This window comes from Poecilia formosa, unplaced genomic scaffold, assembly GCF_000485575.1.
Source record: "Poecilia formosa unplaced genomic scaffold, Poecilia_formosa-5.1.2 Scaffold688, whole genome shotgun sequence".
NCBI lineage: Eukaryota > Metazoa > Chordata > Actinopteri > Cyprinodontiformes > Poeciliidae > Poecilia > Poecilia formosa.
In genome coordinates this window covers 1-27916 of record NW_006800627.1, presented here as the reverse complement: position 1 = coordinate 27916, position 27916 = coordinate 1, and the positions used below count along the sequence as shown (strand labels likewise).

The 27916-nt window shown below is 33.7% G+C and overlaps 4 protein-coding genes and 1 long non-coding RNA gene across 9 annotated transcripts; 2 read left to right on the top strand and 3 right to left on the bottom strand.

Moving 5' to 3' along the window:
* Positions 1-267: 267 nt before the first annotated feature.
* Positions 268-715, bottom strand: LOC103130889 (uncharacterized). Its single transcript, XR_001660419.1, has 3 exons — positions 627-715; positions 474-538; positions 268-390 (listed from the first exon to the last, which is right to left on the bottom strand). It is a non-coding gene; the product is annotated as an uncharacterized LOC103130889 (long non-coding RNA).
* A 722-nt stretch (positions 716-1437) lies between these two features.
* LOC107832887 (CMRF35-like molecule 9) lies at positions 1438-3311 on the bottom strand. The gene is made up of 3 exons (XM_016666272.1): positions 3223-3311; positions 2438-2761; positions 1438-1539 (listed from the first exon to the last, which is right to left on the bottom strand). Exons 1-3 carry the CDS (start codon positions 3254-3256, stop codon positions 1484-1486), a joined length of 414 nt encoding a protein of 137 aa, XP_016521758.1. The 5' UTR covers positions 3257-3311; the 3' UTR covers positions 1438-1483.
* Positions 3312-5625: 2314 nt separating this feature from the next.
* Positions 5626-11353, bottom strand: LOC107834611 (uncharacterized). Its single transcript, XM_016666268.1, has 7 exons — positions 11281-11353; positions 9435-9764; positions 7125-7271; positions 6415-6471; positions 6117-6212; positions 5944-5972; positions 5626-5793 (listed from the first exon to the last, which is right to left on the bottom strand). The coding sequence occupies exons 1-7, from the start codon at positions 11318-11320 to the stop codon at positions 5686-5688; spliced, it is 807 nt and encodes a 268-aa protein (XP_016521754.1). The 5' UTR covers positions 11321-11353; the 3' UTR covers positions 5626-5685.
* On the top strand, positions 9679-27665 carry LOC103130891 (uncharacterized). 4 transcript variants are annotated; one of them, XM_016666271.1, is made up of 5 exons: positions 23777-23979; positions 24860-24956; positions 25089-25192; positions 25717-25854; positions 27456-27665. In XM_016666271.1, the coding sequence occupies exons 1-5, from the start codon at positions 23940-23942 to the stop codon at positions 27611-27613; spliced, it is 537 nt and encodes a 178-aa protein (XP_016521757.1). In that variant the 5' UTR covers positions 23777-23939; the 3' UTR covers positions 27614-27665. The 4 variants fall into 4 exon arrangements, 3 of the variants coding, with proteins under 3 accessions (XP_016521757.1, XP_016521755.1, XP_016521756.1); XR_001660418.1 differs by lacking the exon at positions 23777-23979 and adding an exon at positions 9679-9785 and having other exon boundaries at positions 24863-25192; XM_016666269.1 differs by having other exon boundaries at positions 23785-23979; positions 24860-25192.
* On the top strand, positions 14651-21222 carry LOC103130890 (uncharacterized). Of its 2 annotated transcripts, none has more exons than XM_016666267.1 (7): positions 14651-14715; positions 15386-15721; positions 16884-16988; positions 17061-17162; positions 19979-20025; positions 20112-20150; positions 20855-21222. In XM_016666267.1, the coding sequence occupies exons 1-7, from the start codon at positions 14682-14684 to the stop codon at positions 21038-21040; spliced, it is 849 nt and encodes a 282-aa protein (XP_016521753.1). In that variant the 5' UTR covers positions 14651-14681; the 3' UTR covers positions 21041-21222. The 2 variants fall into 2 exon arrangements, with proteins under 2 accessions (XP_016521753.1, XP_016521752.1); XM_016666266.1 differs by having other exon boundaries at positions 19976-20025; positions 20855-21218.
* Positions 27666-27916: the final 251 nt, after the last annotated feature.

Here is a 27916-nt window from a genome sequence, read left to right as displayed (position 1 = left end):
CCTTCTACAAATGTCCAAACATTGATTAGAATTATTTTTGCAGATGAACAAATCTGTATTTCTCAGACATTTCATTTCACTAAGCTACAAAACTTGATTTGTAAGCACAAGATTATGTGCTTACAGATCAAGTTTGTAAGCTTTCTTTGAGAAAGTTGTTGAGCTTTGCTAAGGTTTAGCGACACAAACCGAAGAGCTGAACCCGTTTGCAGTCTCCTCTGATCTGATGGCTTTTTGCTGTTTTGGTGAACAGAACTGGTGCAGAACTTGAATCTATTAATGAAAACGTTTATTTTAATTCCTGGAATGCAGTTGGCCTCAGAGGTTATAGTAAAGTTGTTGTTGACCGTCGGGTGGAGGCGTCCGGTTTGTAAACTTTGAGGCAGAAAACTGTAAAAAGGATAAAATTCAAATTAAGATCATTAATTAAAAATTAACCTCCAGTTTAAACAAAAACCAGGATGTTGATCCACCTCGGTGCGTCTCCGTCTCCTATTGTTATTGCTGCTGCTGCTTGACTGCCTCCTGCTGGTCGAACCTATGCAACACGGCTCAGATGTCATCTCATTCTTTTCCTGGTGTTTTCTATTAAATAAATCCTGAAATGTATTTTAATGTCAGCTTACCATCAGATTCCCTCATTGTTTTCCATTTGTAGAGAAGCAGCACAGTTGCAGCAAATAATGCAGGAACACATAAAGCCAGAGGCAGAGCGTAGCCTGAATGAGAGGGAAGGAAAATCAGCTGCTTTAACACCAGATAAATACAGGTCAAAGGTCATAATCCTCTACACATGTTTGGGAAATGATAACTCTTTGTTGCAATTAAATTATTTGGCAGAGAGGAATTACAGTGTCTGATGTGATGTGAAATTTACAGGTTAAGTTGGTTCTATGGGCTATACGAGACAAATTCATTAAAATTTTTCGCAAAAAATCTTTCTTAGATAATGATATTTCAGTCTGCTCAGTTCTGCTTGTTTTGAGCTGTTCTCGGGTTCTGTCAATTTAAATCCAAATAAACTGCTTCTGGGCCCAACTCAATGTTTACACCCGTACGTGAAAATGGCTGCAAACAGATACACAATTATACAAACCTACATCTTTGAAAAGCAGAAGTGGAGGCTCCTGACCAATCAAAATAAATAGAACAGGTAGTTTCTGGATGGTAAGTCAACAACAAAACGCCTGTCTTTTCCAGCAGCCATTGTACAGCGGTGAAACCAACTGACCAAACATGCTGGAGCTCTAGGTAACGGGTTGGGCTAAGGTGATTTGTGATGTCACATTTTAAAACGGCTCATTTTTCAGACACCAAAAAAATATTAAATTATTGCCCAAAAATATCTGGGTGTTTTTTAAAAGTGCTTGGACTGTTTTTAGAAACCGTAGAAGCTGAAATGGAAATACAAAATGTGTAAAATGTGAATTTTACTTAATAGGTCCCCTTTAAGTATTAAATGCTGAAGCTAATGCATAGAGCTTCAGTTTTGCAGGTCATGACCTTTCGCCTCTGTCTGCTGCTCCAGCTCCTTCAGATCTGTGAGTGAAAACAGAAGAAAAATTTATCTGTGACAGTTATGGCTAATATACTGAGGCATAAATTAAAAACTTAGTGACGGGTGCTGTGGGTGATCTTTAAAACTTTAGAAAAGAAACAAATAAAGCTAACGGGTGAAAGATAATCATTAAATATCCTTGATGTAAAATTGAATATCATAAAATTAAAAACCCTGAATATTGAGAAAACCACACAGATGTTTTTGTTATTTTCCACGAATCTGCAGAACATTGTTCAGTTATTTGTTCAAACTGGCCAGAAAATGCTACTGGAGGAAAAATCAATACACTGCTGCACAAACAGGTATGTCAAAAATCTGAAATTTTGAGATGAATCTCAGAAATATTCTAGCAAAAAAAAAAAAGGAAATTTCTGGGTTTGAAAAAGTCAAAAAAATTTCACTTTTTCAAACTTTCATATTTTTATGTAAAATTTCTGAGCTTTGTCTCAGATTTATTGATTTTTTTTTAACAGAAATTTACTTCTCCATTCTTGTTTCTGTCTATAATGTCCCTAATATGTAAATGACGTGCCAATGGTGCCGTTTTTTTGTTCTTCAGAGATATTTTAAGAGCTGGTTGAGCTGCAGTGAACCTCATGAACCCAGGATGGTAACTCCACTTCAGCAACAACAAAAACTCTAAAATCAGTTTATTGTGGAAGAAATTATATTCATTCAACATCAACATTTTGACATTTGATCTCAGTTCTGCTGTAAGCCATTTACTCCAATCTGGCCACTTAAAGTTATTTTATTGATAAATAAACTCCATGTTTATGAAGGTATAACTGGAATACCTTTTTCTGGCATTTATTTAAAAAGATTTGTTTGATAACTAATGGGGTATTAATAATCCTGAATAAAAATAAAACTCACCATCTGTGACATTTACGATAAACTCCTGGCGTGAATCAATCATTAAACGCCTTTTTAATCCGCACCAGTAGCGCCCGGAGTCGGACTGGATCAGCTGCGAGATGTTCACATACAGAACAGTAGAAGAAGCTGGAAAGGTTCCTTCTCTGTAACTGATGCTGTATCGGCCATTTTGAGCCTCCGTAGCTTCGGTTTCAATGAGAACATCTCCGTTTTCACACGGATCCCTGCAGACGTACTTCCCTCTTCCAGACAAAGCGAAGGAGCATTTCACTGTGATGCTTCCTCCTTTAGTTTGGATCAGTGTTTTCGCACCACAGAGAGCTGGAAGAAAAGCCAACAGTTAACATTTAATGTTGGAACAAGCTGTAGATCTTCTCAGCACACTGCAAAAAACACAAAACCTTACCAAGATTTGACTAGTTTCATCTACAAATACCTTAGTACATTTAAAATAAGAAAAATATATGCAAAAATTTATATTTTGCAGATAAGTTATCTGTAAGTTCATTTTGTATTTTTTCAAGTTTCACAAGAAAGTGGACCAAAAATAATTGGTAACATTTTTTGTTTTTGCAGTGTAACAAATGCTTCTGAATGCATTTGTTTCTGCTTTTACAGTTTTGTATTCTTACAAAGTAGGAGAATTATCCAAACCAGGAAGCTGTTGCATAGTACCAAAACATTCTTGGATTTGTTGTTTCTACTGTATTTTTATTGTGGAAAATAAAAATATGGAATTATAAAGATGCAAAATCCTACATGTTTTAGGCATCTTTCCTTACCTGACAGGAGGCAGAAGATGAAAGCTTGTTGCATTTTTCTTTAAAATCTCTTTAGTCTGCAGAAGAAGGATTTCAACTATTTAGTCACATGCAGTCCATACATTTCTGACCAACGAGGAATTACTTGCTAAACGGTCAAATGGCTCTCTTCCTTTTTCACTGCAAAAACACAAAATCTATTTTGTTTAGATTAAAGTGAAAATACCTAATTTACAAGTAACTTTTCATCAAGATATCGGAGCTTGTTTTCATTCAATAATTCCTTAATATAAATGAAAAAGTACTAGTACAATTGGCAAATTATTTTACTTGTAACATGGGAAAAATGTCTAGTTAAAATTTAAATAAACTACTAGTTGAACTAGAACTTTTTCATAATTAAGGAATTATTGACTTAAAACAAGCTAATGTATTTTGCTGAAAAGTTAGTTGTAAGTTTAGTTTTATTTCAAGTGTACAAGATATTTGCACCAGAAACTGGTCTAAAAATAGTTGGTAGGTTTTTGTGTTTTTGCAGTGTGGTGGTTTTATCTTCCTCAGCCTCACCTGGTTTTCTGATGAAGTTGCTTCCAGATTCAGCTGCAGGTTTTTATTTCCACATCATAATCAGAGACGCTCGTCTTGTTTAAAAACATTTCTGTGATGTTTCTGTTTGTTATAGTCGGTGCCTGTTTTCACCACACCCCCAATCTGAGGATCAGTTTCTCCACCTGACATCTGAAAGTGGATTTAAAGCTCAACTCGTTCACTTTCTGCCTCTGGAGAAGTTTTAAGTGAAATAAGACGATGCAAACTGATTCATAAACATCTCAATTTACCTGCTGATACTTAAAGCAAGACGGCACCAGTGATCCCAATCTGTTATTTTCTCTTTAATAGTCAGATCAGATATTAAAAATAAATCAGTTTTTTTCTGTTCATTGAAAGCAAATCAGTTTTCTATAAAACTCATCCACAAATTTTGTTGCTTGATGCATTTGTTTGGAAATGAAGGTCAGGACAGACACCAAGGTTCCAGATTGGTGAGGAATTTACAGAAAGCATAAAAAATCTTTGTTTTCTATTGAAACCACAAGGCGTTCTCAGTTCCTGACCGAGTTTAGCTCCATTGTGTCACTGAAGGTCATATTTTTTCAGTTCCCCTAATATTTTCCACACCGATTATTACAGCAAGTTAGAACACAAACTTAAATTGATTTTATTAGGATTTAATTAACAGAAAAATAAATATTAATTGTAGATAATATAATTAAAAACAAAAAATACAAAGTTCTAGAAGTTGTGGCTTAAATTTGTATTCATACCCCTTTACTCTGATACCCCAACACAAAGTTTAATCAACTTAATCTCAGTATGAATCCAGCTCCAACAAATCTGACTTTTATGGAACAGTGTCAAAATTTTGTCCCATTTAAGTCAAGTTTATTTTTTATATTACATTTCAGCCACAATATGGTTAAAGTTCTTTACATCATAAAAAAACACAATACAGTCAAAATTATGAATCATTTTGTCAAATTCCATCATTAAAATTGTCAAGCAAATACACATTAAATAAGCCTTGATCTACAGTGTTTCAGCAGTTTTGTAGTTTTCTGGAAGTTTGTTTCAGATTAGAGGAGCATAAAAACTAAATGCTGTTTCTCCATTTTTGGTTATGGTTCTGCGGATGCAGATTAGACCAGAATAAAGAAAACCTGAATGTTGTGGAAGTTTGTCAAAAAGCAGGTTGGGAACTGAGCAAATCTGAAGTATTTTTGTCATATTGGCAGAAAAAATGAGGAAACTGTTGAAGGAAGAGACGGCAATTATGGGAAATATTGCATGAAATATATGTCATAGAGAAGTTAGCAGGAAAAATAATTTTTTCTCATAAATTACAAGTTAAAAAATGTTTAATTAAATGGGCTGTGTTATGTATTTTCTAAGCATGTTGTTGCATTTTATGGGAAAATCAAGTACACTAAAAAAAGAGACTGGAGCTTTAACTTTAAATTTATTTATTACATGTAACCAAATTAAGTTTATGTTTAATATCACGATTTAATAAACTTAATATATATATTTAAAAAAAAAATTAATTTGATTACTTGTAATAAAATTTTTTTTAAGTCGTTAGGTCTAATTTCTTTTTTCAGTGTATCTGTTACCTTCAGTTATCAAAATATATCAAATATGACTTCAAGAAAATGTGACCTTTTAATATAATGCCTTCAAATTGGGCCACTGTCTCTTTAAGAAACTCCTGCTCTTTCTGAAACTCCGCCTACTTTCGGCTCAATGGTTGCCATGGAGATTAAAGAATTTCACAGAGGCATGAAAGAATCAAGGCAACAATCCAGGTATGTTTTTGAGGAGAGAAAAACATAACATGATGTAAAGCTAAAAAAATATATATATAATTTTACATAATACTGCCGCTTTAAAGCACTAATAAAGTGGATGTTGTAGAAACTTGGCATCCTAAGTGAGAGTTAAATAAGTTGGTTCCTGATCCATGCTGGCTGGATCAAGGTTTTGGTAGTGGGAGTCTTCAGATCTGGATCCTATTGCCCAGTTTTCATACGTCACCTGAAATAAAAGAGAACAAATGTCTTCTAATGCAACACTGCAGATTAATTTAGTATCTTTTTTTTTCTACTATCTGGGTGTCAGAATCTCTGTTTTTGACTAATTCTGGTAAAAGTTAAACTTAACCAGAGTCTTCAACCTTCATGTTACCTCTGTGTCTGACGTTCTCGTGTCTGCACCTGAGGGAAAGAAAAGGTGAACAAATGTAGAAGAATAAATAAAAATGTGAAAAACTGCTTCCCATAATTTTAATTTGTAAAACTCTTTTGCTTGTTGGTTGCATTTAAATTTGCACGTTAAGTAAGTCTGTAGATGGGGTTTACCATTGGCTCTCGTCCTCCAGTTGTAAAGCAGAATTAGAAACACGGCTATTGAGACGCCAGTCGCCGTGGCAACACCACCGACAATCAGAGGAAGAGCTTGAAGCAAATAACGTCATAATTTCAAAACCAGATGAATATAATCAACTGTAAAACATAAAGAGCTAGGAAATAAAAGCATTTCAGTCCATTTTAAGCTCTACAAATTACATCGGGTTCATTTAAAGTAAAATCAGGTTTGGTGTTTGTGAAAATCAAGTAAATAACCAAAACAACAGCGTGTGATATGAAGGTAAATCACCTGATAGGCTGATTTGTTTGGATGTTGCTGCTGTGGTTGAAGGACTTCCTGCAGTTTCTGGTAAAAACACAAAATAATCAGTGAAGTTTAATTGTCTTTTTGCAAGATAAAGCTTGGATGATATTTATAATGCATGAAAGCTGGATTAGTGGGTGTTTGGGTTTTATTAGTGCTTTAATCACCTCCATGCACTTAAAAACAGGTGTTTCAAGTTAAATAAATTAATTGGTCACAAGTAGTTGAATGAAGTTTGTCAAACTTATTTATTTACATTTGTTTAAACTTGGACAAAATTAATTTGATTACATGTGACCAATTAACACAATATATTTAAGTTAGGTCACATGTTCACTTTTTTCAGTGTGTTGTTTATTCTGTTGTCTTGCTCTGTCAGTTTATTCCTTTGTTTCATTATTTATTCTTATTTTCTGTTCTTTGTGCATCTGGATTTTGTTCCCTTAGTTCTGTATTTTTCCTTCCCTCTTGTTTTGCACTTTCTACTTTCTTCTTCATGAATGATTACATTTTCTTCTTTTCTATTTCATCTCAAATGCCCTTAATGGAGAAAGCAAAGGAATCCAATTTGGTAGTAATTTATAGTCTTTCAGTTTCAAATATTTCCTCTTATGTCACAGGATGAAGCTTTAATCTGGGTTTCAGCAGAAACTGTGAATGAACAGAGCAGTAATGCACTTGACTGAGGAACTCACTGTGTAAATCTGTCAAAGCGGTGCTGGAAACCCTCTGAAACTGAAGGCTGCTGATCACTGGATTTTGTGAAGTGAGTTCTGAAGAGTCCAGATTCTCAAACGTGTTCTGTGTTGTTCGTATGAAGTTCACATCAGTAACTGCGTTCCCTTGAAACGACACAGAAATTAGTTTTCAAAGTCCATTTTGCTTAATTTTTCATAAATCAGTCATGGTTAATCTGTCTTATACATTGTAGTAAACATCGTCTGCTTGTTGCAGATGCTTTGACCCATCAGAGATTGAATTGGTTGTTCTTTTAAATGGAACATCCAAAGGTATTATATGATGTTTTTTTAATTTAATTTAACACCACAATTGCAAAAATTTTTTTTTTTTTTTTTAACATTACCAGAATATCAACAAAATATGCGCAGATCTGTAATGGAGACGCAGCTTTTGGTTGCAGCTTATGTGGCAAAGTGTTTGGATGTGGATGGGTTTGTGATGTGATGCACTTCAGAGACACAAACATCTCCCAAAAGTTCATAATTGTAAGTTTGAGCCTTTTTTACGTCCAGATTTACCACATCTGGCTTCTTCTGGTGGAGAATTATGAGGCACAAACGCAGCTAAATGTCTCACATGTAGCTGCGTTTCTATTACAGCACAAAACTTTGACGATATTCCTCTGATGTTGAAAAAACACAATTTCGCAATCGGGGTGTTTCCATTAAATAAATAACGAATTAAAATCATACATGCTAAGTTATTAAAAAAAAGACATGCAGCGGCATTTTCTTCATCTTTTCCGCCATGATCAACAACATACGGTTGTTGATCATGTGACTCGTGATGCAAAAAAAAAATTCTATTGGAATTTTATAAAATGAATTAATTTCAATATGGCCAAAAAAAATTTCATCCTAGCGCAAAAACATTTTATCAAAGACGTTAACTTTTGTCAAAATAGGCGTGTGTCCATGAAGCGGATTTATCCAATTTGCCCCATCATGTAGTCCAGAGAAACTCGGCTAATGACGTAAAAATGCAACATGACCGACTGCAGACGCTTTGAAAACAATTTATCTGAATTACTTCCACATATGGAAGTGGCACAAATTGGATTTTCTTTTGGGTGAAAAGATCAGAATTGGGCCGCATAGTCTGCTGTAGAAAAGATGGATATGAGTTAGATGTAGACCAAAAAAATGGATTTGGTGTCACATTTGCCTGCAGTGTGAACGTAGCTTTTCTTTTTAGACACTCTTAAACTCACAGGATACTAAACTCCTAACACATGTCCACATTCACTGTCTGCTGTGTCTCATCTGAGTGGTTTGCTTCATAGATATGATGAAATTGTGACGCAGTCAGATACATGTTAGTCACTTTGGGAGCAGCTGCTGAGTCAGCAAGCTGCTCTTACTTTGGCTCAGATTGTGTAAAAGCTGAAGCGACTCATTGTTGCCATGACATCTTTCCACTAATGATGTAGATACATGAGGTTTAGTGTCGACTGATACAGAAAAACACTGCTAAATTTACTTAGAATGATTATTTTGTTGTTTTGTAAATTACAAATTTGTTTGATAACCCAGTACAGCACACTTGAATACACCCAATAGCTTCACAAGCTTGGTCAAACATGTGAAAACAAAACAACTTTAATTTGTTCATTCAGTGCAATCAGGAGTGTAACAGCCAATGTGAAATAAATAACAAAGAAACTGACAAAAACGATAAGTAGACTACCTTTGGTCAGACAGGTAAAAAATAAACTGAAGCAAACCTTCTATCAAATCACTGGGAACTTTGTATCTGACAGCCATCTTGGTAGGTATCCATAGCTAACTGTCAAGGCAGTTGCTATGGAGTTACTATGACAACAATGAACAATCCACAAGCTTTGAATAAGCTGTGGCCTCTTTCCTATCTCACTTATAAACAAACTTATAAGCACTGTGCTTGCCTACCAAGATGGCGGTTCAAATCCCTTCTGGTTCAGGCTTGTGAACAATATATTGGGAATTCTAAATATAATATAAAATAAATTTAAAAATGACGTCTTTCAGAGTGTAAAACATAGAATTAGACTAAATAGATCCACCCTTGTGGATTGGGCACATCGTTACCTAATCTAGAATTCGGTACAGATATTAATATCGGATCAGTACATCTTTACTTTCCACTATAATCCCATTAAAACGTTTTCTACACTAACCAACATTGTGAATTGTGTTAAATCTGCAGCTAAATGTCAACAATATTAAGTCTTCAGTGTGAGTGTTTGGCTTTGAACCAACATTGTTTAAGTTTAGAGAGAAACTCACCTTCAGTAACTCTGATCTCAAATATTTCCTCATATACCTCAGACAGCGATGACCCGGCTACTCCACACCTGTACCGTCCAGAATCGGACATCTTCAGCTCTCTGATGGTGACCTGTAGATTTCCATTACGATATCTGAGGTTGAAACTCCCATTCTGAGCATCTGCTGACTTCGTCTCGATGATGATGTTGTTGTTTTTACATTCCTCTCTGCATAAAAATCGTCTGCCGCCTCCAACCAGAGTGAACGGAAACTCAAAGGAGACGTTTTGTCCTTCGGTTGCTGTGTAAATGGGAAATCCTGCTGCTGTGTTACTGAGAAAAGATGCTCCTGGAAAACAGTGATTTAAGAGTCAGTGTTTTATGCATTCCTTTGAGTAGGTAACTGCGCCTAGATGTGCTTTTAGTGCAAGTTATGAGATATGCAGGCCTCCATAATGTCTTGAATTTATGTGGAAAAAGCTGTAAAGTTTGGCTTTGACCATATTAGGTCATGTGTCCAGGAACTTTGAGTGGAAGTACGGCTATGGCTTAAAAATCAAATCTCTGACTTTTTATACCTTCTATACTCTGTCATACATACTAGATCCGATTTTAATTGTTTTTTTTTCTCTTTTTTTATCTAGAAAAGAATTTGCAAATGACAAAAAAATATTGTCAAAAAGTAACTTATCATCCCTTCTGTAGGCTGTATGACGGCCAGGCTATAAGAATTTTTGTCTAATTACAAGAAAATAGTCATAATATTATTTTACCAGAGGAACATCTTAAAATTGTGAAACAAAAAGATGTTTTAATGATTTTTACCTTTCTTTGAAACAGTAAACAGTAAACCTTTCTTTGTTTACACGATCATTTACTGGTAATTTGATGCTGATGTGTTAAAAGATAAAGTATTTCCTTATCTATAAATCTGACACCAGTTGAAGATTCCTCATTTAAATGTTTTATCTGTTTTTGTGCTGGAGTTCTGATAAAACTACTACTTCATTCTCCTGAATATTACAACTTATTCTCGTATTATTTCAACTTTATTCTCGTAATTTAAAATTTTTCCATTGTAGAATTGACCTGAATTGAAAATATAAATAAACAGAAGATGTAAAACACACTTGTGAAATAATAAGTAGGGAGGAAGTATAGTATGTAGTGAATACAAAGAGGAAGCAGGAAGAAAACATGAGAAAAAGAAAAAGCAAGAGGAAAAAAGTAAAGATTTCATCAATAAAGTTTTGTAGGAACTTTGACTTTTACTGTGTGTGGTTTAGACATGAAAATCTGTTTTAAAACTTTCAAAATCCCAAATACAGGCAACAGGTTACAATGGCAAGCAGGTAAAGATATTGAATCACATTTAAATTATAGTATATTAAAAATTGTTGAAAAAATGAAGAGAGAAGACTAATCTTTAAACAATCCAAACATTTCTTGATAAAAGAGCTAAATAATCCACAACAGACATAAAAATATTGAAAAAGACCAAAACCAGCTCCGTGGTTGAATTATACGAAATAAACTCTGAGAATTGTTTATGAAAAGACATGAGTATAAAAGCGGATCATTCGTATATTGAGAATTGTTTTATATTAACCAGTTAGATTGAGCCTTTAAGTCTCATTTTTATTAAAATCTCTTAGTTTTTCTTGGTTATAAAATCTCAGTTTAGTCAAACATTTTTTTAAACTTATTTCTTAAAAATGCAGCCTAAAACTATTTCTTTATTATAGACAAAACACAGATGAATTCAAACGACTGAAGCGCAAAAATCATTTACATGGTTGTGAATTTGTCATGTGCTGCAGAAACAATGAAATAAACATGTAAACAATAATGAAATCGTTCCCCACCTGTTAGGAAGCAGAAGAGCAGAGTTTGCCGTTTCTTCATTCTGAAGTCCAAACTGTGACTGAGGGGTTTGTGGTTTTGTTCTCCTCCCTTCCTCTCTTCCTCTGTCACTTTCATGCAGACGCTGGTTGTTTCATTAGCAGATGACGCTAATGCTAACTTCTCTGTCACTTTTTTTAATTCTCTGACTCATCCAAATGATGTTTAACGTGTGATGGGATTTTCTGCTAATGTTTGCAATTTTAGTTGCTACTCAAAAATGATAAAAAACACAAACAAAACAAAATTTGGACTCATTTTAAATCGTCTGTTATGTTTTTGTTGTATTTTTTTTTTTTACTGTGATATAAATTGCTGCAGTAGAAATTGTTCAAGCGACAGTTTTTCCTATATAGTGTAAATACTTTTGAATAATTTTAATAAGTTGAAGATTTGACCACATTATATTTTTTTTTTTGGGGGGGGAGTTGAGCAGAAACAGTAATGCTAATAATTTAAGGGATTTAAATCTTATTCACAATCAATAATAAAAAAATGATTCCCTTAACAAATACTCAAACCTCTCTAACATCTAGTCAACAATTCGATATAAAATAGTTTTGACTTTTTTCTACTGTATTTTATTTCAAAATAAAAGCCTCTCTCTGAAACCAGAGGGAAAAAACAGTCAGCTATAAAAATTTTACAATTTAAGAGACAAGAAAAGTGTTTAAACCAGGATGTCTATGAAAATGTATTCTGAAAATATTAGTTGCGCATGTGATGAATTTACATCAGAATCAATTTTAATTATTAAATGAATAAATAACGCTGAAGATTTGAGTTATAGATTAATTTTGAGCAAGCGTGCAACTGATTTGTGGTTGTAGTTCCAGCAGTCATCCAGCAGATGGCGGTGTTTGCTGGGTTTGTTTGCGCTGTTTGAACTACTGACTGGCAATGTCACAAATATGACAACAAAAATATGCAGATATGAACTGTGATCAAAAATAATTTATTTTTTCACTATTTTTAAATTACAGAGGAACATCTGAGCTTCAGCTCTAGCTGTTTCCAGTGTATGAAACATGTTAGTGCAGTTTCACATTTATGATGCACTTTCGTAATTCCTGGTTGAAAACTTGATTGTTTCCATGAAGGAAAATCAATAGTTTGGTCATTTATTCAACTGAGCCTTTCATAAAATCAATGAATGAGACTATCAAATATATTTTACATCATCAGGTGTTTCAATCTGTTCTGTCCCCAGGAGTTTACTTCCATTTTTAACATTTTGAATAAACTATTAGTGTGAATAATTTACATGTTTATTATGTTTAAAGCTCATTTGACCCCTTGTCACTTTTTTATTATTATTTTCAGGGTCAGAAGGAGTTATTAGACACTTTTATGTTAGTTTCTGTGATGTTTGTTTAACTTGAGTTAGCTTCAGTTCCTCTTTTTTATTTTAAACACTATTTATTTGTGCATCTTTGTTTTCAGAGCTCCCTTGTTTGTGGTTTGACATCTAGCATCTCTTTTTAGATGTCCTTTGTTTACCTTTTCATTTTTATTTTATTAAAAGCTAACTATACTTCCAGGTTTTGAATGACATGATTTCCACCGAACACTTTAAATTCCTTGTTATGTTTTATTGGTTGTCTGTTATTTTTTTATTTAATATTTTATTTTCCTCATTCAGCTCATTGTGGTCTTTTAGGTTTTTCTCTGAAAGTCTTTACTGAACACAACAATGTGTTTTAGGATGTTAAATATTTGTAGTTCAAACTCACAATTCACAAAGCAAAAACATCAAGCATTAAAGAATCTGAAAAATACACATAAATATCATAAAATAAAAAGTCAGAACAAAATTTAAACTGCCTAAAAATCTGGTTCAATTCAAACTCTGCATAAAGAGCAAAATCTCCTGTTCCTTTTAAGGTAAATTTCCTGAACTGAAGGATTAATTTCCTCTGCTTTTATGACTCTGGCCTCACCAGTTACCATCTCATTCCCCAAGCCTTTTTAAGCTTGAACCTTCAGTAGCTGCTTCCTCCTAGAGCTGCTGCATTGTCATAATGAGACGTGCTGCTTAGGGCCAGAAACTGACATTTGCTCTACACGTCACTGCAGATAGTTACCAAAGTTTGATCTTAGTCAAGTTTTTGATCAGGAAGATGAATTATGCAACTTCCTGGACCTGAAACAGCAGCAAAGTTGACTGTTGCTGACAAGTTGGTGAGAATTTCCTTTCACTTGTCCTTTAAGAATCATTTATATTTAAGAAATGGATTAGGTCCCAATACCGAACCTTGTGGCATCCCATAAGTTAATTAGAAGCAGACATTATCTGATTTACATAAAATGCTAAAGTAATTTTTAAATTATTCCAGATAATCCAAATAAATCTTTACAATTTGATGAAGAACCCTTCTTTTCTTCATCCTGTGGGTTTTAAATATTTTGTATTTCAAGGATTTTCTGGGTTATATGTAGTGAAAAATCACATGAATTTACATTTCTGAAGTTGAAATCAGTAAAATTAACAGAATAAAATGCCCAAAATGTCCATTTATTGATTGTTACTGCTCACTTATTGTCGCAGGATTACATTAGTTATGTTTCATTTACCAAAGTTTTTAGAGTGTGGAGGATGAAAACTGGTGCTGTATGTTTCCTCCTGAAAATGAACAAATGAAATGAACATGTTTTGGATTTGTTGAATGCAAACCCTTGAAATCAACAAGGAACAAGTTCTAGTTTCACTTAAAACATGGGAAAATGTATTGCTATAAGTGAAATAACCAGTGGAACTGGTGTTCTTCATCAAGATTAAGGATTTATTGACTTAAAACAAGCTCTTATATCTTACTGAAATTTTACTTGTAAGTTAGTTTTGTCTTATTTCAAGTGTGACAGGACGAAAAATGGGATTTTCGGCAGCTATTGACACCTTGTTCTGCCGTGCGCATGGAGATTGAAGGCTTTCGGCAAGAGGTTTTTGTCAGAGTCGAGCACTGCCAAAAATGGTCAAAAATGCTGTGTGTCCGTGTTCCCCTATAGCCCCCCTCCCCTTGTGCCTAGCAGAGGTTTTTGTATTTAAATGAGTGCTGAGTGCCATGCAAATGCAAATCAACTGTTGAGCATCGCCTTTTGACTCATATTTATTTTGTAGCTAACCCTTGTTACCATAAAGAACCCTTGTTCACCATAAAGACGTATGTTTGGAGAAAGAATATTAAAACAATCTATCTTATCCATTAAAATATATATTGCATGTGTGTTAAGAGCACTGAAAAACTTAGTTTTTGTTTAATTGATGATATGAAAGAAGAATATACATGAGGAAGGAGATGAGAAGTTCCTGGTTTTGAAGTGAAAGAAGAAGAGAAGCGAAGTTAGAAACCAGCAGCAGCTCAAGATGAAGGTCACTGTAATCTGCCTCTTCTTCCTCAGTGAGTACATTTGATTTAATCTCCTGTTGATTATTCAACTCAGTTTCCCTGATTATTGATCAGTATCTGCAGCTGATAAATCCTTTATCAGCCTTTCACCTGTTGTGTGTCTGACATGTTTCTGTTTTTTGTACTAAAATTGGTGTTAAGTTGGAGATACAGTTTTCTGAACTTGCAGCCCACATCTTAATATTCTGAGCTGTTAGAAAAAAAGACATTGGTTAAGTTAGTTAATCTGCAGATTTGTAAATTTATGGTTATTTGAACATTGAGATGATGAAGAAACATTTTTATTTTGATATTTTTTAAAGAGCATAAGACATGTATACATTCTTCTTTTTGAGCAAACATCACTTATAAGCAGTCGAAGACAAATAGTTTGTTCAGAATGAAAAGGGTTTTCAATAAAAAAATATACTTTGAAAGCATTTAAACTAATCTCATGCATTTATTGTAACCAAGTACACAGTTTCACTTTTTGATGTTTTATTTATTTATCCTGCTACGTTGGTGCAGGTTACTTTAACCGGTTTGCATTCGTCTCTTAGTATTGAAAAGTTTCCACAAGTAAATCCAGTCATGTTTTTAAAAGTGAAGAGAAGTGAATCTGCATACCTTCAGTCTGGTTGGTAAAATACTTTCAGTGAGTCTTTGCTGTTTGTCTTTGCAGCACAACTGCAGAATGGAGAAGTTGAATCTGTTCAAGGAAGAACCTACACAGAGATGGAAGGAAAAAACATCACAGTTTCATGTTCATTTACCTTCACTGGGCGTAGAATGTACTTCTGCAAGACAGACTGCAGCAGAGACAATATTCTTATTGAGACGACTGATTACAGAGCACAGAGTGGCAGATACATCATTGAATTTAACAGAACAGGTTTTGCAACACATGTTGTTTATGTGAGCATTATGGAGCTGAAAACATCTGACTCTGGAAGGTACAGATGCGCTTTGGGTAGAACCGGGATTCGACACAATGATTTTAAAATCTTTGTCATCTCTGGTGAGTTTTTTTCAAAGCAATTTACACCAAATATCAAGAAAAAAAAACAAAGGATGAACCAAAATTTAAATGCTACAGAAATGTACCTTATTTACTGTACAGAGATCTGGGGCAACAATTACAAAACTACGACAGTCTGTTAACAATACTATAAAAAATACCAGTAAGAAAAATCCATAAGGCGGGATATTTGGAAAACACTGAGTCAGTATCTGTGCAATTTAAATTATTAAAATAAATTGACTTAGTGAATCTAATGACAGTTTTAGTTATTTACAAATCCAAAAATCAGAAATTACCAAGAAAAATTCAAAAATTGTTCATGACTAAGTTAAGGAGTTTAAAATATGCAAATTAAAAACAAAAACAATTTTGTGTGTCAGGAAATGGAATCACACTGTGCAATAATTTGATTATTGAACTTAGACAATGTCCAAACTGTTCAAATGATTATTGCTTTATGTAATATACAATAGTTTTAATTTTTTTTAAAAAATAATGATTGCTCATCCACTTTATTTAAAATTAAATAGATACTATACTGAAGGATTAACTATTAAATAAAAGTTTAGTTGTTATTTGTATGGATTATAGTAAATGTAAGATTATAGGAGGAAAAGGTTTGGGAATATTGATAAGTTAATACTTCCACCCACTCCCTTGATTATATGACATTATGTTTCATACTTTATTTTTTTTGTACATATTCAAAAAACAAATTCACAAACAAACTATAATTTTTAAGGAGTGTGGTATTTGCCTTTATATGCTGAGGTCTCAGTTCAAGTTGGGTGAAAGCCAAGCATGGAAATATTTAGCTCCTCATTCGTTGAAGCAGCTCAGAAAACATTGAATTAGTTAAAAGAAAAACCTGAGACATTTTGTTTCTCCAAACATTTAAGTGCAATAGTTCATATTTAGGATTTATTTGGTTGCACTGCTGAAAATGTAATTGATCTGTTGTGTGTTTTGTTGACCTTTTGACATTTTACATCGTGTAGAAATTTGACGTTTGCCGTCATGTTCGCGAGGACACTTCAAGATAAAATTAATATGAAAAATGAGAAACTGAACACTTTATCCATGATGCAGGAACAGTAATAAAAATATAAACTTACTGCTTATTAAAAACACAAAACTATAATTATTTATCTCCAATCAGCTTCCCCAACAGCAAAAACATCAACAGGGAGTCAGAGCTTCTCTTCTTCTCCTCCTTTCTCCTCTGAAACCACCAAACAGTCCAGCTCATCAGCGCCACCTTCAGGTACGAAACCTGTTCATATCTGCAGCTTTTCAGAGACGATGTGACTCTGTTCAACTCTAAATGTCCCTACAGGGGTTCTGCTTTCTGTCGGTGTGGTTCTGACCATCATGGTCATCATTTTGGCTGCAGCTCTTCTGGTTTTCTTCAAACACAGAAAAAACAAGCAGCTTGAAGGTGAGTTTCAAGATGCTAACATCACTTTAGGAGAAAATGCATTGAATTGACTCTCACTGCTACGGACTGACTGGAACTACCAGTTTCAGCTGCCCATTATCAAACATATTAAGATATGTTTAATGGTATTATTGTTATTTCCTAAGTTAAGCAATAATCTAGTCAGAGTTTTAGCTCCTCATTTGCTCTTCTTAACCTTCCAGAGTGCTTTTAGAATTTGGACTTTGATCCTTCAGTTTGCAGAACCACTTTTCGTTGCAAATCCAGCTGTTAGTGTTTCTTGCAGTAAGTCTTTCCCAGTCAGACATGGATATGTTAGAAATATTAAATATTAAATCAGCTCTAAAGGCCAAGTTTGTGCACAGAAACAAGGGATTTGACTTTGGTTCCACACAGAAGTTGCGCTAGACTGTTTTGTTGTCTGTCATTTTGATTGATGACGTCAAAAACATCACATCATTATCAATTTACCTGTCAGTTTTTGAAATGATAATAATTACATTTTTGGGAGTACTGATTCAAAACAAGATCTGTTGGAAACCTCATATAAAATATGTCCAATCTAAAATTGTAAGAAGTATTGCAGTTCTTGCTAATGCTAGAAAATATTTAAACTCCTCTGCCCTATACATTCTGTACTGCTCACTTATTTTACCTTACCTAAGTTACTGTGTGGAAATTTGGGGCAACACTTACAGAACGTTACTACAATCATTATGCACATTACAGAAAAGAGCCATTCGTTTAGTTCATAAGGTTGATTTTTACTGTCATACCCACAATCTATTTATAGATTCTTATTTATTGAAACTCACTGATTTAGTAGAGTTTCAAACTGCACAGATCATGTTTAAAGTCAGAAACAAAATATTGCCAGAAAAGATTCAACAATTATTTTCCGATAGAGTGGGGGGATATGACTATAGAGAAAACCTTAACTTCAGAACTTTGAAGGCTCGTACAACAATGAAAACATTGTGCATTTCTGGTGTTGGTGTGAGGATCTGGAATAAACTCTCTAAAGAGCTGAAGCAAAGTCCAAGTATGAGACATTTTAAGAAGGGTCTCAAAATAGCTATTATTCAAAGGCATAAGGAAGAACAAGGGGTAATCCTGGCTGGGAATTAAAACTTTATGTATGATGTCATCAAGTAGGTGGCATGTCGGCGCAGGTGTGGGTAAATATATAAAGGTATGTAAATAGCTGTGTATTCTGCATATAAGCAGATGGGTGTGTATATGGGTGTATGTACGTATATATGTTTGTATATGTAAATATGTATATATGTATGCGTACAAATGTGTATGTGTGTGTAAGCACTATTTTCATCTGGCTGAGGAAATTTTATTATACTTATTATTTCCTTTGTCAGAAAGGATATTGGAAATTGAAAATACTGTGATAAATTACAGCTGGAAAAGGGATATGATTATATAAGTTATACTTCATCATACTCCTTTTCAGACTCATAATCACCGATGTGATGTGTTTTTAAGAAATATATTATGTACTTTGTGTTGTTTACACTGTTGGTGAAAGGTTTGTCTGAAATAAACTAAACTAAAACTAAAAAAACTAAAAACAATTGTAAATAATACTCTACAAGATGAACCGAGAAACCATATCAAAAAGATTGATTAAGATGAATATATTTAACTTTTTCTCTGCAAGTTTTGAAATCGGGAAATATTTATCAAAGTGATCAGAAGTTGCCAACAGCTACCTGATCACACAAAGATGATGATAAAAATTAATTGATTTTAGATTCATCCACAATGTTCTCTGTGCTTACAGTTGAAAATGTCAGCACATCTGCACCAAAGGTCGGGTGTGTAATCTGTCAAAATCAATCAATTAATCAATTAAGTGTGTTTGTGCAGCACATTTCAGCAACAAGGCAGCAGGAAGTGCTTCACATCATAAACACACAACAATAAGAAGGCATGAAAACAACATATAGTGACATTTTGACATTGATGAATCATATTTTTCCGTTGCTGTTTAAAAAAAAAAAAAAAAATCTGTCAAAGATGGAAAATATTTGGTGAACGCCACTCCGGTTCCACATTTAAATATAAACATAAAAAGAGGAAATAAATATACATGTATTTTGTAAATATGTTGATATAGAATGGTTTACAAGAGAGAAAGACAAGGTTGGATTAGTGCAATATGCACACTGACTGTTAAGTGTTTGCATTTTTACAAAATGAAGCCGTGTCCAGGATATGTGGGGTCTGCAGAGATGTTAGCTTCTCTTTTTCTAACTCTAGACTTGTAAAAGTCCTGGATGGAGGAAAAATCAGTCCTGATGATTCTCTCTGCAGACCTGATTGCTATTTGTAGAGAAAAGCAGAAGCTTATTCAAAATGGAAAAAAAAAAAACTTCTACACAAAAAATAAAATAAAAAATTAACTAAAATTGTTAAACTAGACTAGATGTGAATGTATTTGGAGCTAAACCTACCCAGTGTAGAACTGGGATCATTACCCTGCCGAAAGCTGAATCTCTGCATCAATTTTACATAAAATAGCAAAGACAAAACGCAGCAATAAAAATGGAGATCCATCCGTCCATCCGTCCGTCCGTCCGTCCGTCCGTCCGTCCGTCCGTCTGTCGTGTATTTTCTGTACCCCCTTGTCCCTTAGTGGGGTCGGTAGGTGCTGGTGCCTCTCCAGCTAACATTCTGGGCGAGAGGCGGGGTCACCCTGGACAGGTCGCCAGTCTGTTGCAGGGCTGGCGGAGATCCTCTAACCTCATTGTCTCACAGTATCAAATTCTATATATTTAAGCATCTTGTTTTGTGTGCAGCAGGTTCTGCAGAGCCTTCAGGAGGAACAGAGTATGCTACCGTCATAAAGGTGAGTTTGAAACAGTGTAAATAATCTGTTTGGGCTTTTTTCACTATTTGTGAAATCATCTGAAACAATATGAATTTTTCCTGCAGCCCAACAGAGTAAAGAGGGAACCTGAAACCCAAAACACAGTAAGTAAACTCTGAAATTCAAGTATTTCATTCAGTTACATTGTGAAAGTAATTTTTTCCATTAAAATATTATTATAAATTTAAATATTTAAAGTGAAACATGACATTTGTTTCTTCTTAAGACATTCCTTTTATGTGAAGCTAGTATGAAAAATAAACTTTTATCCATCATTAAATTCATCATTCATGTGCACCACTTTGTCAGTTTTAGGATTTTATCTCTGAATTCAGGCTAATTTTATGACAGTTGGTAATCCTTGTAGTTGTGGTTTTAGAACAGCAGGGGGCGTCCTTCAATGCTTTTCGTCAGATGAACGTAATTTATGATTTTATGATTAAATATTTTAAAAATCTCATATTTTTCTGAAAATATGAGGACAGTTTGTGAACAGAAGTTGCATCTTCGTCTTCCACAGTTTACTTTAAAGGATTTAAAGCAATAAAAACAGTGACTAATTGAGCTGTTCTAAATAATTTCATGATTTTTTATTTTTAAAAGTTTACATTTCAAAAGCATTGAGTCAAGTTTTAGTTGGTTTATTTAAATTATAACCAGGTTTAGAAGGAAAAAATAACAGGCTTATCAAGTATTGAAATATTTGCTTTGTATTTAGAGAAAGACAAATAATCTCATAAAACAATATAATTATAAATAAACTAATAAAAATCTTTAAGATTTCATTTCTGTTCCTTTCATCTTCCAGGCTGAAAGTGACAACCTCGAGGTGCATTTTTCCAAACAAACCACCAACCTGCACAGCAGCGCCCCCTGTGGTAACCATGGAGACGTCGTCATCTACACTGAACCTCGGATAGATGGAAAATATGGCGGCCGCAGTGAAGAGGATTCAGCTGCTCTTTATTCCACTATTACTTTACATAAACAGTGACAGTATTTAAAAATAAGTATACCATTGTATTGGTTCAAACAATATAAAACTTAATTCTGTTTATAAATCGGTTTTATTTGATATTTTTTGACCAATAACATGCAGCCACACTAAAACAAACACCCCCCCCCAAAAAAAATGAAATGAACAACAAAAGATTTAGTTTTATGTAAAATAAATGTGGTTGTTTATTTTAAAGTTGGTCTTAAGTTAACATATTATGCATAATTTACTCAAAGTTTGTAAAAGGATTTTATTCAGATTTAACAAGAAGTTGCTGCTCAAAGCATTAAATCACTGTTCATCCTCATTTAACCTCCAGTTACTTCCTCCAGTTACTTATGAAAATACATCCTGTTATTTAACTAAGCTTCAGTATTAGTTGATGCATAATTTTTCCTGTTCAGGTCTTTGAGATCTTGTTTTTAAATATTTAATTATAATTTTATTAATTTCTATGCAAATTTTACTTTCATATGGATTTATACATCAAGTATCTATAAGTATTATGAAGCAACGCCAGATGAATTATTAATGTTTGCATGGTCACATGTGTGCTAAAACATAATGTGATTAAATGTTCCAATTGATTTTTATTTATGACCAAAAGTTCTGCAAAAAAGTTGATTTTTCATATTAAATTGTTGCTTTATGCCCTATTTTTTGTGACATTTTATTAGATTAAATCATCACTGTCCTACAAATGCAAACATTTAATAGCACCTAATTTTCTTTAAAACATCATGAGTAAATTAAGATTAAGATTATATTTATGTGTTTGCATCTTTTCACAAAATATGTCATTAAAAGGCAAAAATATAAAATTCAATTTCATCAGATGTACAGCTTTCTAAAAAGTCTGGTAGCATTGCTTAATTTGATTTTTTTATTTCCTTCCTCTTTATGAGCTTTCCTGCCAGAAAGATGAACTAAATTGTCCTTTATTTGAAAATTTAAAATATTTTTTTATATATATATTTGCAGGGGGAGAGGTGTTGTAAACTTTGCAAACTTCTTTAATTGTTATCCATGCACTAAATGCACTAATCTGTTATTAGTGCATTTATAATAAAAAAAATTAATTCAAAAATACTTTATTCATCCCAAAGTGAAATTAAATGTTGCTGTAACTCATATTAATATTAATAAAGGTTCTTCTGGGCAGCTAATTAACTTCCTGTTTAGTTTTGGGTCTTATTGTTTTGTTTTTCTAGTTTCCTGCTTGAAACAGTTTGAATCCAATTTTAAAGGCTAAAATTCAGGTTTCATATGAGTTTTGTCTTATTTATGGTTGTGTTGAATTGATTCTCTGTAGAATATTATTTAACTCTCACAACTGATTTCCAAACATCTGCAGAGAAAAAAAAATGTTTGCGTGCAGATTGGAGTAAAAGCTGGAGAAGAGTGACCTCTGGTGGTCAGAGGAAGAACCGCGCCCTTTTCCTGGATTATCAGTGAATGAGGAAGAGTCAGCAGATCGAGCCCAAAGGTCAGCTAAATGGGACTAAAACTAGTAAGAAGTGAAAAGACCATGCAATAATTTGAAAACAAAGAGTAAAAATATACATTTTTAATAGACATGGAGCCACTGAAGCCATCACTGGGTAATGTGCTCATTTTGCTAAAGATGATAAATAGAAGACATGCTCAGGAAAATACAAGGAGTTGCAATAATTCAAGCTACAGGTAGCAAACAGATGAATGATTTGCTCAGAAACATTAGCTGGAAGGTGTGGCTTAGCATTAGCTGATTGTGTCAAAAAAACAGACAAACAAACAAACAAACAAACAAACAAACAAACAAAAAAACAAACACCCAGATTGAACCACTTCATTCACCTATTCATACAGTTTAGCAGACTGTAAAATCTGACAAAAAAACCCTGTTAATTCATGCAGGAATAAATGATACAAAACGAGGTAACAAACTATTTTTCATAAGAAAAAAAGAGCAATATATACCAAACACACATTACAGCTTGCTTAACAACAATCCAAAAAATATTCCTGATGAATAAAAATTTAATTTCTTTAATTTATGAAACCTTTAGAATTATTTAGTCTGTGTTTTATATTTATTTTTCATCTGTCTATGAAGATTTCTATGTGGGATAGATTTGTAAATAATATAAAGCAACACAAGTTTGATTATTAAAATGTACCATTTGAATTATTAATTTTTGCATGATCACTTACGTGAACTGCAAAATGGTCTCCTTTATTTTACATTAAAAAAATGGTTAAGTTGATTAAATTTGTATCAGCTTCCCAATTAAGGAAGCAAATTTGGTTAATTTAATCCAAAAATCATTCATTCACATTTTTCTTTGCAATTTGTTTTCTCTGTCATAAAGAAGTAGTTCTTCATTAAGTTTAATCCATCCATCCATCCATCCATCCATCCATCCATCCATCCATCCATCCATCCATCCATCCATCCATCCATCCATCCCTTAGTGGGGTCGGTGGGGTTGCTGGTGCCTTTCCAGCTAACGTTCCAGGCGAGAGGTGGGGTCACCCTGGACAGGTCGCCAGTCTGTCGCAGAGCAATTAAGTTTAATCAAAGCTCAAAATGCCATGAATATTCAGGATGTATGTCATCAAAGGCAAAAAGGAATAGTTTAGGGTTTTGGAGTACGGTTGAAAGAATTTTATGAAATGTATTCAGGAGGATTAGGAGAAATGTAAAAAAAAAAAAAATCTTTTTTTCTTCTGTAGAAACAAAAACATGGCGTCTCCTTAATTTATTTGGTTTGCAGAGAAAATATAATGTTTGAGTTTTACTCAGTAAAACACTGACCTCTGGTGTTCAGAGGAGGAACTGCATCCTGCAGAGATGTTCCTGGTTTATCAGTGAAGCAGGAAGAGAAGCAGAGTTAGAAACCATCAGCAGCTCAGGATGAAGGTCTGTCTCACTCTGATCTGCCTCCTCTTCCTCAGTGAGTCCATTGTTGCTGTTTTTAAAAAGACTTTGTAGCACTCGTAGTCTTTTTAAATATTAAATTGACAGGAAATAGGATGAAGAAATAGGGGTAAGACATTTAGCAAATGACAACAAACCAGGAATTGAACCAAAGCCAGCCAAGTCCATGACTATGCAGAGTCTATTATTTCTATCAAGTTCTCTACTTCCAGTCCTTCATCCTGCCCTTCTCACTATATAAAAGATTTGTTCTACTTTGTTGAAATATTTGGAGCCAACTGTTTCAGTTTTATCTATTGCATCCCTTTTAATTTCTTTGGTAAACCAATTTCAAATAGAACTCTGACTTGTCCTCCATTTCTATGTGTTACTTTTTGTTCATTTTGTGGTGAAATTTGCTGATGTTGTAAACTTCTGGATGTTAAATCTGTTTGTTTTCACACAATAACTGAAAACTTTATAGGAGGCAGTTGTATGTAGAAGTAAAATAAAATAAAACTCACGTTTTTAACTTTCACATGCTCAGTCGGTTGCTTTCCAGAAATGTAGGTTTTCTAAAACTCAGAGAATGAAATAAACAGAGGAAACAGTTGTGAAACTGAAGAGGAACATCAAGTTCCTCTCAAACACTCAAATAATGTTTGAAGAGACAAAACCTAGAAAGATGCGTCAGTGCTTTTCTTCAAAACTTTACTTTGCAAACTTCCTCAATTGATATTTTCAGCTGTTATGAGGAAACGATAGTGTTGTTGATTCTGTTTAACAGTGAAATTAGCTGAATTAGTTTGAGACACTTCCTTAAGTTGACATGTATTCTAATACATCCAGTTAAATTCATAAATATGTTTCCTGTGATTCCCTTTTACAATGACAGTAACTACAGTTTATTTCCTCAGCAGCTCTGCAGGATGGAGAAACTATGGAAACCTTCAACAGAAATGAAGGAGAAAACATCACAGTTAGATGTGAATTTGGTTACACAGGAACCAAAAGGTTCTTCTGTAAGGGAACCTGTGAAGGAAGAAACATTCTCGTTGAAACAACTGAAGATACAGATCAGAGAGGCAGATTCAGTATCACATATGAAGAACGAGATATTTTTTCTACTGATTTTCTGCATGTGAGCATCACTGATCTGAAACCGTCAGACTCAGGATGGTACCAGTGTCGCTCAGATGAAACCTGGACTGGAACTCTATATTATGATTTTTATCTTGTTGTGACAGAAGGTGAGTTTTCTGGTTTAAACATGTATTTCAGATTTTAAACAATTCAGCTTTAAAATGCTAATATGTTCAAACTGTAAGTCATAAAGAAACAAATAAAAAATAGATTTATCCTTGATTCTGTTTCATTCTGACATCCTGAGAACCAAAATGGAATCTGCAGTGTAAAAACATAAAATCTTTCCCAGTATTTTTGTCTAGTGCAAAACTTGAAATAAGACAAAACTAATTTTAAAGTAACTTTTCAGCAAGATGTGTTGCTTTAAATCAATAATTCGTGTACTCGTTCTACTTTTCATTGGGAAACATTTTTCCATGTTTCCCAATGGATCTAGTAATTTTCCACCGATAAGGAATTATTGACCTAAAACAACAATTTCTATTTCTGAAATGTTATTTGTAAGTTAGTCTTGTCTTACTTTAAGTGTACTAAGATATTTGCACTAGAAACTAGACAAAAATAATTCGTACAATTTTGTGTTTTTACAGTGTGAGACCTTTAATAAGATCAACTTTTCCCCCATCAGCTTCTACCACAAGCGCAGCAATTACATCAAGAAGAAGAACAACAGCAACAGCAACAACAGCAGCAACTCAGAGTAAGAGTTTCTCTCCTTCTCCATCTGAAACCATCAAACTATCTGAGAAACCAGCTGCAGCTTCAGGTTCATCATCTGTTCATGTTTATTGAGATCATTTGGGCCTGTTAAAGTTCATCAGTGACATTCAGAGCATTTAAAGGAAAAACATATTAGTAATAAATTTTGAAAGTCTCAAAATTGAAAAACAAAATACAAAAACAAATGCAGGTAAACTAATTTCTGATTCATTTAAAAGGTTTTGTCAGGGGTTCTTGGATTTGTGGTTTACTGACTCACTGGATTAAAACCCACAAACCAGCAAAAGATCAAGACCTTAAAGCTGCAGTATGTAAATACTAAAAAAATTTGTTTTTTCCATACTTTTTAAAACTGTCAGTGTGTTGCGACAGTGTAATATAAGACAAATAATTTATGGAAACATAGATCTCTTCCACCTCCTCCCTGAGCTACTATTGCTGTCTGAAGAAATGAAAACCAATCAGAGCCAGGAGGCGGGTCTTAGCGCTGACAATCAATGCTAATGGCAGATAGCCAATTTACTGATACATGAAAGTCATCTTTCTATCGTCATCATTGGTGGCTATGCTAACTAGCTTTAGCATTTTTGGAAAAAAAAAAATCTGATTTAGTTGGAGCAGAGCGTCTTGTTTGCATAACATCCAGGACAGGGTTGTGATAGTTTTGGGTTTTTTATTATACTTTAGTTTTATTTTTGTGACTTTTTTTCTAAGTCAGTTAGTTTTAAGTAGTTTTTAGAGTGTGTTTGCTAGTTTTTATTTGATTAAATATTGCTTAGTTCTACAGTTTAGTTTTTTTTAGTTATAGTAATAGTTTTAAGTTTTTGAATTCTGGACCTAAAAATTAACTAAAGTATTGTATTGTGATTATTTATACATCAATTGGGTAATGAATACTCAACAGAAGATACCATTTTATAATGTATTACTTTATTGTTGAATACATTTCTCCCAAGTTTTGTGACTCATGTATGCGCCAACAGGATGAGTATGGAGTGACATAACTTACTGACAGCTGTCGTAAACCTCCAGTGAGACAAAGAAAATCTCTTTCACGTCAGTAGGTTCATAAACATGTAAACAAAGGATATTATATCTATAATTTCAGTATTTTGTAGTTATATAAATACATGGTTTAGTTCCAGTTAGTTATGGTGTTCCCTCATTAGTTACTATTTTTATTTATACCAGTGAAACTTTTTTGGGTTTTTGTTATTTTGTTAGTTTTAGTTTATCTGTAATAATCTCGATCCAGGAGAATTTGATATGAGAGTTCAGATAGCGACGATTGTTTTGGGTCAAACTGATTCACTGCTGCGTCTCAGTGCCCACTCTCAAACAGCCAAGTTTTAAAAAGAATGAAACTTCTTTTGCATTTCCTGAGCAAAACCACAACAACATTCTTGCTTCACCAACCTCATCACTGTTGTAGGTTTCATCTTTGGTTCTTTATGCTGCAAAGTTTAGATATTAAATATGTTATACTAACATAGAGGCAGAGAAATGTGTAGAAATGTGTAGAAATGCTGACATTTAAATGTTACTTGCAAAGATAAATGTCATCATCAGCTGTTGGATCAAATGCACCACATTTACCACTTTGTCCTGATCAAACCAAGCTGTTCTGTTTTTTTAACTCCCCTGCAGGTCTGCAGCTTTATGTGGTTTTGTCTTTGGTTGTCAAAATCATCTTGTTATCAACGTCTTTGGTTATTTTCTGCATGAAGAGGAGGGCCATGAACAGCAAAGGTGAGAAAACACAGAAACACTTGTCCTTCCTTTATGAAAACCTACATCTATGCTAAGGTCCTATTAGCCCTGAAGGCTTCTTCCTCATTTTCTTCTTCTTCAGAGTTTTATTAATCCAGAACAAGAGTCTGTCTGAAGCTTCATTGAACATATTGGAAGAATCAGCAGAGCAGTCAGATCTCTAAACAGAAAGGAGTAAAAATAAAGATTCAACAACAAATTTTCAGAAATAGGAAAGTTATTTATAAACATTAAACTATGTTCCTCTTTCAGCTGCATCATTTCTAGAGAACAAAATGTTTCCAACATGCTCTGATCATCAGTCAGCTGTGATTTTCTAGGACTTAATCTCTGATTTA

Coding starts and splice junctions, on each gene's coding strand:
- LOC107832887 (XM_016666272.1), bottom strand. CDS start 3,256: ATGCAACAAGCTTTCATCTTCTGCCTCCTGTCAG. Junction 2,762..3,222: donor CATCTTCTGCCTCCTGTCAG/GTAAGGAAAGAT, acceptor CTTTTCTTCCAG/CTCTCTGTGGTGCGAAAACA. Junction 1,540..2,437: donor TATCGTAAATGTCACAGATG/GTGAGTTTTATT, acceptor TTTCACTCACAG/ATCTGAAGGAGCTGGAGCAG.
- LOC107834611 (XM_016666268.1), bottom strand. CDS start 11,320: ATGAAGAAACGGCAAACTCTGCTCTTCTGCTTCCTAACAG. Junction 5,973..6,116: donor CTGGAGGACGAGAGCCAATG/GTAAACCCCATC, acceptor TCTTTCCCTCAG/GTGCAGACACGAGAACGTCA. Junction 5,794..5,943: donor CGAGAACGTCAGACACAGAG/GTAACATGAAGG, acceptor CTTTTATTTCAG/GTGACGTATGAAAACTGGGC.
- LOC103130891 (XM_016666269.1), top strand. CDS start 23,940: ATGAAGGTCTGTCTCACTCTGATCTGCCTCCTCTTCCTCA. Junction 25,193..25,716: donor TTATCTTGTTGTGACAGAAG/GTGAGTTTTCTG, acceptor TTCCCCCATCAG/CTTCTACCACAAGCGCAGCA. Junction 25,855..27,455: donor GAAACCAGCTGCAGCTTCAG/GTTCATCATCTG, acceptor ACTCCCCTGCAG/GTCTGCAGCTTTATGTGGTT.
- LOC103130890 (XM_016666266.1), top strand. CDS start 14,682: ATGAAGGTCACTGTAATCTGCCTCTTCTTCCTCA. Junction 15,722..16,883: donor TAAAATCTTTGTCATCTCTG/GTGAGTTTTTTT, acceptor ATCTCCAATCAG/CTTCCCCAACAGCAAAAACA. Junction 17,163..19,975: donor AAAAAACAAGCAGCTTGAAG/GTGAGTTTCAAG, acceptor TTTTGTGTGCAG/CAGGTTCTGCAGAGCCTTCA.